The sequence below is a fragment of the Acyrthosiphon pisum genome, chromosome A1, assembly GCF_005508785.2.
Source record: "Acyrthosiphon pisum isolate AL4f chromosome A1, pea_aphid_22Mar2018_4r6ur, whole genome shotgun sequence".
Classification (NCBI taxonomy): Eukaryota; Metazoa; Arthropoda; class Insecta; order Hemiptera; family Aphididae; genus Acyrthosiphon; species Acyrthosiphon pisum.
The window spans coordinates 53625121-53639545 of NC_042494.1; the positions used below are offsets into that span (position 1 = coordinate 53625121).

A 14425-nucleotide genomic window follows, 5' to 3' on the forward strand; every position below is an offset into this window, starting at 1 on the left:
CCCCCCCCCCCCCCATTGACTGTATTATTTTTATTTTTTATTATAAAACAAATAATGCATGTACTTATCGAATTATATTATCATAAAATTTCCCAATTCGTATTTTATCGTTAAATGCTTCCAACTTCGAATATGTACACTGCTCCGCAGTTGCCGATACTTTTAATATACTTTTAATAAGTACTTAAAATAAAAATTTGTTTTTTAGGCTTTCAGTGTTTATTTTCTGGAACTATTATTCTGTATTCAGAAAACTTTGATGAACTTGTTGAATTTTACCTCGATACTAATAAGCTAACAGTTAAAAGCTTAAAGCTGAACTACATATATGGTATACCAAACTTAAGAAGCATGTAAAATATCCAAAAAACTGTTTAGAAGCGTTGAGACAGTGTGATAAAGAAATATTTCCCAATATACATTTTATATTAAAAATACTATTCACTTTACCAGTTTCAACATCCACCCTCGAGAGAACTTTTTCTTGTCTCAAAAGATTGAAATCTTATCTACGAAACACAATGACTAAGGTATTTTCTGGATATTAAAATAAAAATTTATATCAATTTTTTTAACATTTTTTTGATTTTAGACTCGACTTAATGGCTTAGATATGTTAGCTGTTCATAAAGAAATTCCACTAACAGTAGCAAAAATTTTAAATGAATTGAGCAAAAAATCAAGAAAACTAGATTTTGTTCTTTAATTTTTGAATGTATATTGTATATTAGTATAATAGTTTCTATATTAGCAATATAATATTTAAATCTATAAATAATTGAATTTGTTGTTGATTAAAAAAAAAAAAAAGTCGTTAGGTAAAAGTAGGGTTGGGCCGATACCTCTTTTTACCGATACCCGATATTCCGATATATGCAACTGATAAAAAACCGATACCCCGATACCCGATATATTTGAAAACCAACATTTTCAGCATAAACAATGAACCGATATTAAAATATCACCGATACTATCAACCGAAATAATATTATCATTTTACATTTAACTATTACAATTTATAATCAATGCTATTATGCTGATAGATTTGGTTTTTTTTTTTTTTGTATCGGTTCAAATATCGGTTTTAAAAAAAAACCGATACCGATAAACCCGATACCACCAATATCGGCCCATCCCTAGGTAAAAGACTAGCTCCTTTAATTTTACTAGAACCCCCCCCCCCCCCCACCACATAGATACATTTTCTGAGCACGCCCCTGGCCCTTAATATGTAAGGGAAAGTTGCACCGTCTACGGTTAAACTTCGATTAAGCTTAATCAGCTGATAACAGATATTTAACCGGGCAAAGTCGGCCGATTAAACTCCGGTTAACTTTAATCAGAGACAGTGCAACTGGCCCTAAAAGTGTAAAAGTTGATCAGACGCCCCCACGATCCTTGCTACTATACCAGTTTACACTGCATCAAATGAGCGCTCTTTTCAAATTTGAAAATAATCAAAACATATCTACGAAATTCAATGACTGAGGTAAGAATAAATAATCAAATAGGTATTATGCAAAATACATCAATAAAAAAATATTTTGATTTCAGTCTAGACTAAACGGCTTGGCAATGATGTCGATTGATTGGGAAGAGCAATGCTTACGCAGTTTACGCAGTCTTGGCAGAACTAGGCAACATGGGCGTAACTAGGGCAGTTTTATGGGGGGGGGGCTTTATTTTATGCCGATATACCGTATACTTAAAAGTTAAAGATATTTGGAGACTAAATATACTAAATCAGTGGAAACTGGAAGGCATAACATAATAATATTATTATCTAAGCTAAATCTTTATTGTAGTATGTACAATTAAATTACATCATGAAAAAAGGTGGGTAAGTGGATGTCGCTCTGCTGTACAGTAGATAACAAGTGGGTCACTGTATAATGGATGGTATTAAATTTGAATTCAATGATATAATATCATTGTATAAGAAAAACGATTCTGAGCGGAGACGGTATGTCAGTCTAGGTATAAGCCATAATATTATATTATATGGTATTAAAAAAAAATTGACATATAATAGGTACCTACCTATAATAAATTCCAAATTAATCATATCACAATATCTATTGGGTACCTACTTATAACGCGTTATACATCAACAACAAACCATGATACTATCATAATAGTATACCTACTTTAGAAGTTTCAAGTATACCCACGAATAATATTATACAATCACAACAAAAGAACTAAAATAGTTATTCTATTGTAAAAATATGAATTTCAAACGCTCATAAAAATTTAATTTGAGTTTCTTATAGACATTTTTTTTTTTTATAAAGGTAGATTATCCTATAAAGAATCTTGTATTACATTTTAAAATCTTAGTTCTAAAAAGAAAAATTTTTAAGAATTATTAACTCAATATAATTTGCTAATTTTCGTGATTTTTACATATTTTGTCAATTTTTGAACTTTAAATGCTAATAAAAAAAAACTGTGACTAAGGATTTTTAATATTTTTTAAACGTCATTGTAAAAATATAGTAGGAGCCATGTATTAAATTTTCATGTATTTTTACTCAACAAATAAAGTTTTATTGACATTCATAGAAAAAAAAACTAATAAAATTGGAAACTGAAAATGTCCCTAAACAATTCAAAACAAATCAAAATATTTTGAAAATTGTATTATGTATAGAAAATGGAAATATAAACAACCAGTGAAAATTTCATGTATCTACGGTTATTTGTTTTAAAGTTACACCAAAAACCAAAATCAATTTTCTCGAAAACAGATTTTGCGTAAAAATGCCCGTTTTTCCTTAATTTTACTTTTGTTTTTCACGGCGCTTTCGAAAACTATTGGAAAAATTTTACTTTTGACCCCCCAAAGTACCAACACACATCATTGTAAAATCAATACATTCATCTTTCCACTCAGAATCTAAAAGCTTGAAAAAGCTCTTACAAATCTAAAATGCTTTTTTTAAAATATTTTTCAAATTAACTTACAAACTTGCTCCCCCCAGTTTACGCCTATGCTAGGCAAAACCAAAAGAAGATTAGATTTTATTTTGTAAACTTTTGAATTTTAGAATATAATTTTTACATTTTTTAATATTTATTTTTATAATTTTTTTTTAATATAGTATATATACATAAACACAATATTGAATATAATATAACACATTTGTTTTTATATAAATAAAAATAATACATTTGAAATACATATTATTTTTTTAGGACCCCCCCAGAAAAATTTTGAAAATCTGCCACTGCTGTAGTCTATAGTATAAGAGCGGAGTTATTTGAGTATATAAATCTCATCATTTAAGTAATGTAAAATCTTAAGTCTTACGTTAAATCATTCACATCCATACATAGGCGTGCGCACGGGTGTTGCTGGGTATGCTATAGCAACACCTGCTAGCTGCAAACACTCACAATTTTTATTTTTTCTAACTAACAATAGTTAGTACTGTTAGTAGTTAAAATGTACAAAATAAGAAACATTACAAACTAAATTTATTAATATATTATTTTGAAATATTTTACAACAAGTTGATTCTTGTAGTGTTGCCACACTGATATGTTGTATTGGATGATAATATAACTCAAACATTTCATCAGAAAAAAAAACATGAAATTAAGATAAATATTGTTATTATGTAGTATTAGACGACATGATAAATGGACTAAATACTCGATTTTCTCAGAAAACATTATTTCAGCAGTAGGTAATATTCTTGATTCTTGACTAGACTCTTGACTGATTCCTACAGATAATGATATATAATTATTTCAAGAAAAACTTAAAGTAAATTCTGATTGTTTTAAAACAGAAATCAAATTACTAAAAGAACTTCCAGATACTCCTGAAAAGACTTCTTATGAATCTATAGAAAATTGGATAGAATGGTTACTTAAGTTTGATAGACCAAATATATTTACTAATTTTTTTGATATTTTTGTTATTCCAGACTAGTCACTAGTTGTTCTAGACTCTAGTGAGAGATCATTCTCAAAACTTTCGTTAGTGTAGTCAAAATTGTGGAATACAATGAAACAGGATAGACTTGTTTCTTTACTGTTATTATTTGTAGAGCAAGACATATTGACTCAAATTGACTACAATGGTCATTGAAGAATTTAAAAAATTAGTTCCCAGGGGAAAGACGTCTAGCATTGTCATAATAATAATAATATGTATTGACGTACCTACTGTATAAAATAAATGACATTTTTGTATTAATTAAATAAATAATATGTATAATATACTTATTAAATATAATGTTCAGCAACACCTACCACTAAGTCCTGCGCACGCTTATGACACCATGTATCTATGGGTAATTAGAAACGTATTGGAAGTATGGGAGCCCACGATCTAATGTTTGAATTGTGGGGTGACCGCAGATACCTTGGTAAAAAGTATGTGTCCAAATTCTTTGTAAATAAACTTTTGTACTAGTCTTCCATGATTTGTTTTTACTTTTTTTCGATTCGACTACTGCATATTATACAATACTGAACACACGTAGCACCTAAAAATCCAAAATCTAAATTATTTTTTTTTTATGTAAATATGTAATATGTACGTCTTCATAGCCTATTTGCTAGTACTTACGCATCCAAAAATCCAGTGCTGAATTAGCAAATGTTTTTTTTATCGAGAAATAATGAGTTATAAAGGAAATGAACATTTATAATATGTTGATCCAACATAGGTTGCAAACAGCAAAGTCAACAACACTACATCACTTTCATCTATGTTGTCTATCAATGCATTAAGCTATCAAATGTTTCATACCTATTATATATTGCCAATTTCGGGTAGCCGGGTGTCCAGATGGATGGGTAATTTTGTCAGTAAAATTATTTTTTTATCTAACTTTCATTCTTATTGATATTAATTCAATGTGATAAATCGAAAGAAGTAACTGAAAAATATTTGGAAGGGGGGGGGGTCCAATTGTTTTTATATAGATACCTACTAGACATCAATTTTATGTTAAAAATATTAAAACTCTTGTTCTACTTTTAAAAATGTTAAGAGATCCTGATCCTTGCACTCCTCCCCAAGTTACTGCCTTGCAATAAGTATATTTTATTGAGTTACTTTAGGAGTTAGCACATAGGGAACAAAATACATGCTGTATTATTGAATGAAGTAGGGGAACTGAGAAGATAATAATTAATATTATGTTTTATGCAGAGGGTATTTTATTATTGGAAGTTATAGGTTAAGTAATAAAAAATATTTTTAATACACATCCATAATAACCTGTTACATTAATGCTAATTGATATTGTAAAATAATATAAATATTTATTTAATAATAAAAAAATAACACTCGGGCAGGTTTTAATTGTATGTGTGGGTGGGTGGGTAGCTTTAGTATTTATAATTATGGAAAAAATGTTTGTGACACACTGACACCACTGCAGAAATTATGTACCTACATAAAATACAATAAAATGTTACAACTTTACAGTGGCGGTTATAAGGGGGTGGGGACGAAAGGTGGACCCCCCCCCCTTGGGCTTTATTTATTTAGATTGAAGACATGGTTGAGATCAACAACTGGTGAAGACCGATTAAATGGGCTAGCACTGCTTCATATCCATAGACATTAATGTTAATATAGATAATAGTATTACACGCTTTGCTAAGCAAAAAAAAGGCATATGCTTTTATTATAATTATATTTTATACCCAAGTCAATACATTTATATCTTTATAGTTTATTGTTTAAACATTAAGTTAAAGTGTGTTAATAACTTAATATTATAAATATATAAATATTATTATACATTTATATTTTATACCTATAATACCTTGTGTATATTTTATATTAAATGTATTATACTTTATATTATATATAGTTATATAATATATAAATGCTATGGGGTGGGGGATGGTTGGTTTATTTTCGCCCCCCCCCCCCCTTGAACAGCATGTACTGCAACTTTATAGTTTATTCTATATCTTTTTATCTTAATGTTTATTTTTTATTGGTTAGATACACCTCTCTGATCCTGATTTGATTAGTTTCTTTATAATTATATCTGATATAAGTATTTTTGGTATGGTCTGAAGTGAATATAAAATATAAATTGAACCTGATTTATAAAATTATAATACATTTATATTTATATTTATACCAAATATAAAATGCACTCGAGAGAAAATAAATAAATTAGACCTAAATTACTTGGGCAGCATTGGATTTATTTAGATTTTGAGTTATTTGTTTAGTTGCAACTATGTTTACAATTGCCTAACATCACAAAACCCAAACAGGTATCTTAATCTTACTTGCAAAAAAAATATGTCATGATTATTATTTTAATATATTTATGCATCTACATAAAGCAATTATATATAGCATATATTGGGTTGTTTCTTACATTTTTAACAGTCACATTCAAGTATAAAAAATCTTACATATCGCATAAATCAAATAAACAACAATGATAATTTATAAGAATCCTATCACAGAAATTAATATTATACATTTTATCAATACATATAATATAGTACATTATAATTTAAGTGGCGTACTCTGTATGGTGAGTTTTTTTTTACTAAAATATTTTATTTTATTTTTGTCAGTTATGGTCTAACCTGCCCCAACAAATAGGTCTAAGTACGCCACTGTATAATTTATTTGTATTAGTTGAAAATTTAAAAACACAATTTGGTGTAACATACAAATAATAAATCACTTAAATTAAGAAAAACTTAACATTAAATAAGCACCTTTTTTTTTACTCTGTTAATGTAAAAATTAATATAACCAATATTAGTAAATCCTACAAATGTGAAAGCACAATCTTTTTTGTTTTGTGACAGTTTGAAATTAATGATAAATAAATGAAACAAGCATAAAAATAGTAAAATAAGTTAAAATAGTGAGCTTTGTAAATGTACACTATTTTTAAGGTGTCTCTGTATAGACTTTTTTTCAACTAACTCCAAAGCATTTAAATCCGGTCTTAGAGTACACAACCATGATATGAATTCATCACAACTTGATTTACAAGAAAAATGCACAACCCAATCATTGCAGCTTTCCTCTAATGTTGCATCGTAACAGGACCACTCCTTGTTTATAAAATATATCATAAATATTTTAACTTGTAAAAATTATTTATTTTAAATCAAAATGTACCTATTATACTTACAATTACAACATAATAGTGTGATGGAGAAGGCGATAGTTTCAATGAATCCATATTGACTAATAACATGCTGTCTGTAATTGTGTGAGGGAAATTGTACAAAACTATATGGCTATTGGTCAATAAACAACAGTATCCATCAGGTAATTTGGATTCAACATTTAAGTTTTTATGCTGAAAACATAATCAAAAATAAAATATTTTTGTCCTATTAGATAACATTTGAAGATAATACATTTTTTATTTATTTATTTTTAACTTTAAATAATAAAAAAAAATTAAATGTTGTGTAATTTATAGATGCAATATAACTCACATTTGACATAGAATAACTTAGAGCATTAAACCATTTTTCTTCTTGACTACAATCAGCTGGTGCCAAAATGATTGGGTAATTAATCAGTAGAATTTCAATAGAGTGAGGTCGATCACAATGAATCTTTCTCACTTTTTTACAGCGGCCAAATCTTAAAGGTATTGATTCACACGGTAATTTTTGATCTGGATGGTCATATATATATAAAATATCTTCACTAAAACATAATTTAAGTTTATTATTTAAATATATTTACGTTATTTAAATATTATTTGTTTTACATATGGTTCTCGGTTTATTTTAAATTCAATGATACAATGTATAGAAACAAAATGGAAATAGAACAAATTTTAGAAAACGAAAACAGTGAAATACATAAAATCATGTAGGATCTGATGGCTAGGTCATGTAGAGAGAACGAATTAGGAAAAAATACCCAAGCAAATAATGCATGCAAGAATGGAGGAAACTAACAGACAAGGACGTCTACAAAGCAGATATATAGACGAAGTTAAGAAAAATCTACAACAGATAGGAATACGGAACTAGAGAAATTTAGCCAAAGATCGCAATGGGTGGATAAGAATTATTTTGGAAGCCAAGGACCATCATGGCCTGTAGAGATCATGAGAAGAAGAAGAAGATGTGTGGGTAATAATAATACCTTAAACGCACAAATCGTGGTTTCCATATAGATCCTTTTTTTACCATTAAAAATTCTTCTAAATGAGATTTTGAACTATTTGAAGATTCACTTTCTTTATAATACCACAACCATGTATAATATTTGATTTTTTCATCCTAGAAAAAAAATTAATTTAATACCTACAAACTTAGTTGAAATTAAGCACTATGAAGAAAGATTTACCTTAGGTATTGAGATTTGACATTTTACGGACTCATATAATTTATCATCACAGTTGATATTTATGACAACAAATGCATTATTTGGGTCATAAAGTCCACTACGTCTGTAAGCATATTCAAGACTGCCAATCATTTCTAGTGCCGATTGCACATCTATTGCTGTTATCAAGGTACACTTTTTTGATTTTTCGCTAACAAAGACTGCAGTTTGATCACACGGGCCTAAGGCTATTAGGTCTAGTCTTGTAAAATTTGAACTATAGAATACTTCTAACCGTTTGGTATATACATTTTTAGTTAAAACACAAAACCTAATATTAGTAATAACTACAAATAAAGGTGATCCACCAGTGCTTAGCATTCTATAAATCTGAAATAAAATAATAATAGTTAAATTGAATTTATGGAGGTAAACTACTTGCACTTACTTTATAAATAGATTCTTTGGTTTTTAATAATAAATCTCTTTTAATTATATTAGTCAGTTGGTTTGATCCCACATCCAAATGTTTATTCCAAACATAGTTCCACTCTTTTTTCTTTATTTCCTGTTGTATTTGGTCTAAAACGACTTGTTGGGATTTGAGATCAACGTTTGAACTGTTCATGTAAAGAGAAGGAAACTTTTGTTTTTTAGATTTTAAAACTGAACCTTTAGACACTGTTTCATTTGATTGTGGGTCTTCTTGTCCTTCCGGCGCTTCTCTTTCACCACATTCCCCAATTCGTATTTGAATGAGATTGCCATTGCTGGGTTCAATAACGTCTTCGTGAAAAGATACTCTTTTCAGTCCAACCACTGGATGCACCTGTTTGGTGTTGGACCGACGGTGGACGATCGAATCTGTCGAATGGGCCGACATCGGTGAAATGGTAATGGTTACATCGATGACAAATAATATTAATTACTAACTAAAACGCATTTCAATAACTGTTAACAATGAAAACAATATAAATAAATAAACTAACGTAGAAAAAGGATTAAACTTCATGTTTATATTTGGTCACATATTTTGTTGTTCGGGTTCCGTTGTTGTTCTTTGATAATAAAATCTGTGATAAAGTAGAATTGATAATAATGAAAGATAATAAACATTTTTATTATAATATATTATAATTATTATTCTGTGGTTCTTTCTATATTCTATATCCTATAATGCTATCACGGAGTACGGACTACGATTTAAGATATTTATATTGGTAATCGGTCAAAAACTCCGGTATAAAAAAAGTTGTACAAAAAGTCCGGATTCATTTTTTGATTGCCGGAAAATCCAAGTACATTTTTACTGTCGGACAAAAAGTCCGAAAATACAAAATTGTCTATAAAATGTATAATAATTATAATATAATATGTTATATGTAATACTATAATATATATGTATTATATATTTATATACATGTAATATTATATTATATAGTCAGTTCATATAATATAATTATTATTTATTTAAAAATTTTTTTTTTATATTTTATTACTTCTTATTATTTCTGTGATGTCAGTTGTCAGTACAATGTCAATGTCACTATATACAATATTATATGGGGGAAACCCGGGTGAGATGTAAAATGGGATAATCCAATCGTACAATCATACGACTACTTTTCTGGGATTTTTATTATACCACAGAACAACAGTGACGACTGACGGCGTTAGGGGAGGGGGAGCACTCCGAGCAAATGCCCGGGACCCCGTGATTAGAGGGGCCCCGTGCCACCATGTCACCTTATTTGTTTTTCATAATTTTATGGCACGCAGAGAAAAAGAAATCATTTAATTTATGGCACGCAACTTTAAAATAATTTTTTGTAAATAAGTAATGCGGCCTATACCGATTACCGAATTGAAAATACTACGATAAATAGTAAATACAACACATCTCGGTCAATAATAACAACCAATAACGGAAATATTGCAATAACTCATTAGCCATTAGTGATAACGTTTAACTGTTTAAGACTTTAAAAATAACTCGAAACCGAAAATCTTAGCTGTCGTTTACTCGTGTTATCGTTATTCGTTACTAAGTACTAACTGGCCAATACAGATCTATTAAAAGTAAAACATTGCATAGTCTTCAAAATCGTTTAACCATGATGGAGAATCAAAAGATTGATGCGTTTAGCGTTAGATCTATATGCACTATGCAGAATTAATCATTTTCAGATTGCTTGTTAATGAAAACCAAACTCCTCTCAAAGTACTTTCAATTTATAAAAATTCCAATGGTTCATTTCCAAATATTAATATGTTACGCTTCGGATACTTCTTACCATTCCAGTCACTTCAGCTAGCACAGAGAGAAGTTTTTCAAAGCTAAAAATTATAAAAAATTATCTCCACAATAGGATCAGCCAAGAAAAGCTATGTTGGTTGTCTATATGGTATCTATTGAAAAGGCAATATCGGATAAAATCAATTATGATAAAACTATAGATGACTTTGCTGCAGCAAAATCTAGGAAAAAATCATTTTAATTATATTAACCTATTTATGTACACATTTGAAATTTTATGTAAACAAAATACGAAAATACCCTTTAATTATATTTATTTTATTATAATTTAATTTACTCACTACTTACATTGACACATGAATATATAAATATATTTTTTTTTATGTAGCTAACTTTTTTTGTATTGTATGTAAGTTTTAATTTTGATGATATATTAATATCTAACAAATTATATCTATCCTCTCATCAATTAAGAGTAATAAAATATATCACTTCTGGTAATTGGTATCTGCAAAGTGTCTTAAAGATTGTCAGCTCTTATATAAAACAAAATATCAAATGTAAGTAGGTACAATCTAGTTCCATAATCAACAAGGGCCCCAAAATATGTAGTGCCGTCATTGCAGAACAATAATGATTATACTTACCCACAGCAATCTTACAAAATAAAATAGGTAATAAAAACTCTAAACCTTGTTGTTTTAATTTTCTATCTTTAGCTATAAAAATTGAACATTTTATAATTTTCAGTTTTCACATTACGTTTTGGTCATTTGGGTGTACAATAATAATAATAATTTGATATGCATTACGATTTACGTTTGCCTATACAATAATAATATTTCCATTTCAACCTCCATCTTAACTAAATAGCGTCTCGGGATACACTGACTAAGTGACAAATTCAATTTATAATTGAAATATAATATAATAATAATATTATTGAATGAAATCAAGTATATCGATGAGATAAATGTACATGATGCTATAGTGTGTACCTATAGTATGGTTATAGTATGTAGTATGTACCTATATTACAGACTTGGGTAAAATACTTTTTAAAAGTATTTCAAATACATATTCCGAATATAATAATAATATTCCTAAGTATTTGGAATACTTCACAATAATATAATAAAAGTACAACAATTACATTTTTTAAATAAATATTAATTATATATGAACTGACTATATAATATAAATATTACATGTATATAATACATATATAGTATTACGTATATTATAATTATACATTTTATAAACAATTTTGTATTTTCGGACTTTGTCCGGCAATCAAAATTAATTAAGACTTTTTGTACAACTTTTTTCATTCCGGACTTTTTGAACCCGGACTTCTCGTCAGTCGTCCGGGATGCATTTATATTATACCATAAGCAGTGGTGTAATGGGGCGTATACGCGGGTATACGGCGTATAACAAAGCCCCCCCACATTTACATATCAAGCACATTAGCGTATACTCAGTAAAAAAATTATGACTGCATCACTGACTATAAGTACCACCATAGAACAATGTACCACGAATTACGATTATAAAGAACTTTCTTAGAAACGTGCTAAGTACTAGACGTCTATTATAGTACTTGGTATATAAAAATATATATATAAATATATAGGATAATATAATATAAATTATAGGATTATATAAAACTTTAAATAATCTGTGATAGTATCTACCTACCAGTAAAATAATTAAGAAGAAGAATAATAATAAGATAAAAAGGTCACGGGATATAATTCGACCTGGAGGCTATAAGCAAATAGATACTGAAATATCTATAGATATACCTACCGTGCCCAATGGAAAATTGGAAAATAATGTACCAAATTATGTCCATATATCATGATATTATATTATTTTATTTTTCATTAACATGATAATGTTTAAATGTTTATAGACGGGGTCAACAATTGGTGAAAATGTACCTATAACATTTTATATGACGTATGGAATGTGTAATTATAGGTCTTTGTGGAAAACATACCGTTAGTTTGTAAAAAATATTCACTGTAAAAATGAACCCATTTTTGTCTTCCTGTGACCCGAATGGTATCTATATTAAATAATTTTCAGTTTTAAAATATAATAAAATACAATAGGTTTATGTTATATCAATGATTATGAGTACTAAACTATAATATTATTACCTATTATAGTGCACGTATCACATTATATTAATATAGTATTCATAATGGTTAAGTAAATGTTTTTAGTATTACGTATTATATTAGGTATGTATATCAGCTATCTCAGTAACCCGTGGGTGGCTTCGATGCCCACACATACATTTCAATGCCATATTGCCATTAACAACATATTTTTCTAACACAACTGTAACATTATTATTTATTTGTATATTAACTACACTTAATCATAATTGTCTTATTATTACGTTATACTATTTTATAAGTTACGACCAACAAAACAAATTAAAATAACATATGTTTGAATTAGTTTGATATTGGTTAATATAAGTATAGTTACCTGAATACCTATAATGTATTATTTTAAAACTATTTTCCTTGTTTTTGTGCTGTACTTTGTACTTTGTACAATGATTTTGTTTTTATATTATTTACAACATCCCACTCAATATTTAAATGGACAAGTCAGTAAAGACTGTAACATACTTGTCTTCAACCAATTTTTAATATGTCGCATACTTGAAAAACTGCGTTCATATGTTACAGAACTTATTGGAAATATAATTACAATTTGAAATAACTTGTATGTGTTAGGAAAAACCTAATATCGAATCGTTTTTTTTTAAAATATAAACATCAAATGAAAACATATCTTCCATAAAAATATAAAATAAAGAATAACCATTTCTCACATTATTTTTGGTGCTTCAGAACCCCCCGCCCCCTCCCCATATGTAATGTATTGTATCTGTTCTGTGATGTAACTACAGATATTGGTATAATGGTTAAATGGATAAATGTATTTATGAATTTAACAACGACCCAACGATTAGGTATGTCAATATGTCTGACATTTGAATCGTATTGCCGCCAAAATATAAACACAAATGAACCAAAGACATTAAAATACAGATAATAATATAATGTTATCAAATATAATTTCTGATAAATATCATATGTTGAAGTCAATATCATTTTTAACTCTTTTTTTAATCTTTTCCGAAATTCGACATTGTCCGAGTAAAACCTAACCCGTCGAACATTAAAAATTAAAATAGGTATCTGTTAATTTATTTAAATCTTTGCAGATTCGCCATTTCAACCGTTCAACATGAGTCTTGTATCGAAATTAATTGGTAAACGGTACATCACTCAGGCAATCCAATAGTAAGTAAAACTTTTAAAATGCCTGAGAGTGGGTAATAGATTAATTAAGGTGTTAATATTCTAAGGTCAAATTTAGGTCCTATTTTATTTCAATACTGTGATTTTGAAGTAAACTTATAATGATTGTTTGGTTATACTTTGCAGTGTTCCTAGTGCAGGTTTTTATGGCGCTACAGGATTCACCCTCTTGTGTTACTTTACTGACTGGAAATTGGTATTGCAATACGTGCCATACTACAATACAAAATTTCCCAAGGAAGTGGCAGAAGAATAATCCAATAAGCAATATGTAAAAAATTATAGTGTTCTTAATATCTGTTAAAATAAAAACAGTACCCTTGATAAATATGTACCTAAGTGGATGTTTTTTTTTTTGTGATTGATGTACTATTATTTTAAGAATTATTGATTAAAATACAAATTATCATTAGCCAGTAGCCTTTAATTTATTTGCTTGCTTTGTAGTAAAACAATGTAATTTGTTATAAATTATAATTCTTAAACTACTAGTTATGAAGTATAAAGTATATATTA

At 28.2% G+C, this 14425-nt stretch overlaps 2 protein-coding genes across 2 annotated transcripts in view; one reads left to right on the plus strand and one right to left on the minus strand.

Moving 5' to 3' along the window:
- Positions 1-6287: 6287 nt before the first annotated feature.
- LOC100163308 lies at positions 6288-9357 on the minus strand. Its single transcript, XM_001948173.5, has 6 exons — positions 8751-9357; positions 8324-8692; positions 8120-8256; positions 7456-7672; positions 7143-7313; positions 6288-7062 (listed from the first exon to the last, which is right to left on the minus strand). Exons 1-6 carry the CDS (start codon positions 9183-9185, stop codon positions 6862-6864), a joined length of 1530 nt encoding a protein of 509 aa, XP_001948208.2. The 5' UTR covers positions 9186-9357; the 3' UTR covers positions 6288-6861.
- A 4351-nt stretch (positions 9358-13708) lies between these two features.
- Positions 13709-14425, plus strand: part of UQCR11 (ubiquinol-cytochrome c reductase, complex III subunit XI) — a gene marked incomplete at its 3' end in the record, with an annotated part of 32021 nt that continues 31304 nt past the window's right edge. The window contains 2 exon segments of the mRNA NM_001190813.1: positions 13709-13891; positions 14036-14423. Of these exon segments, the coding sequence (NP_001177742.1) occupies positions 13836-13891; positions 14036-14165 (186 nt within the window). The 5' untranslated portion in view covers positions 13709-13835.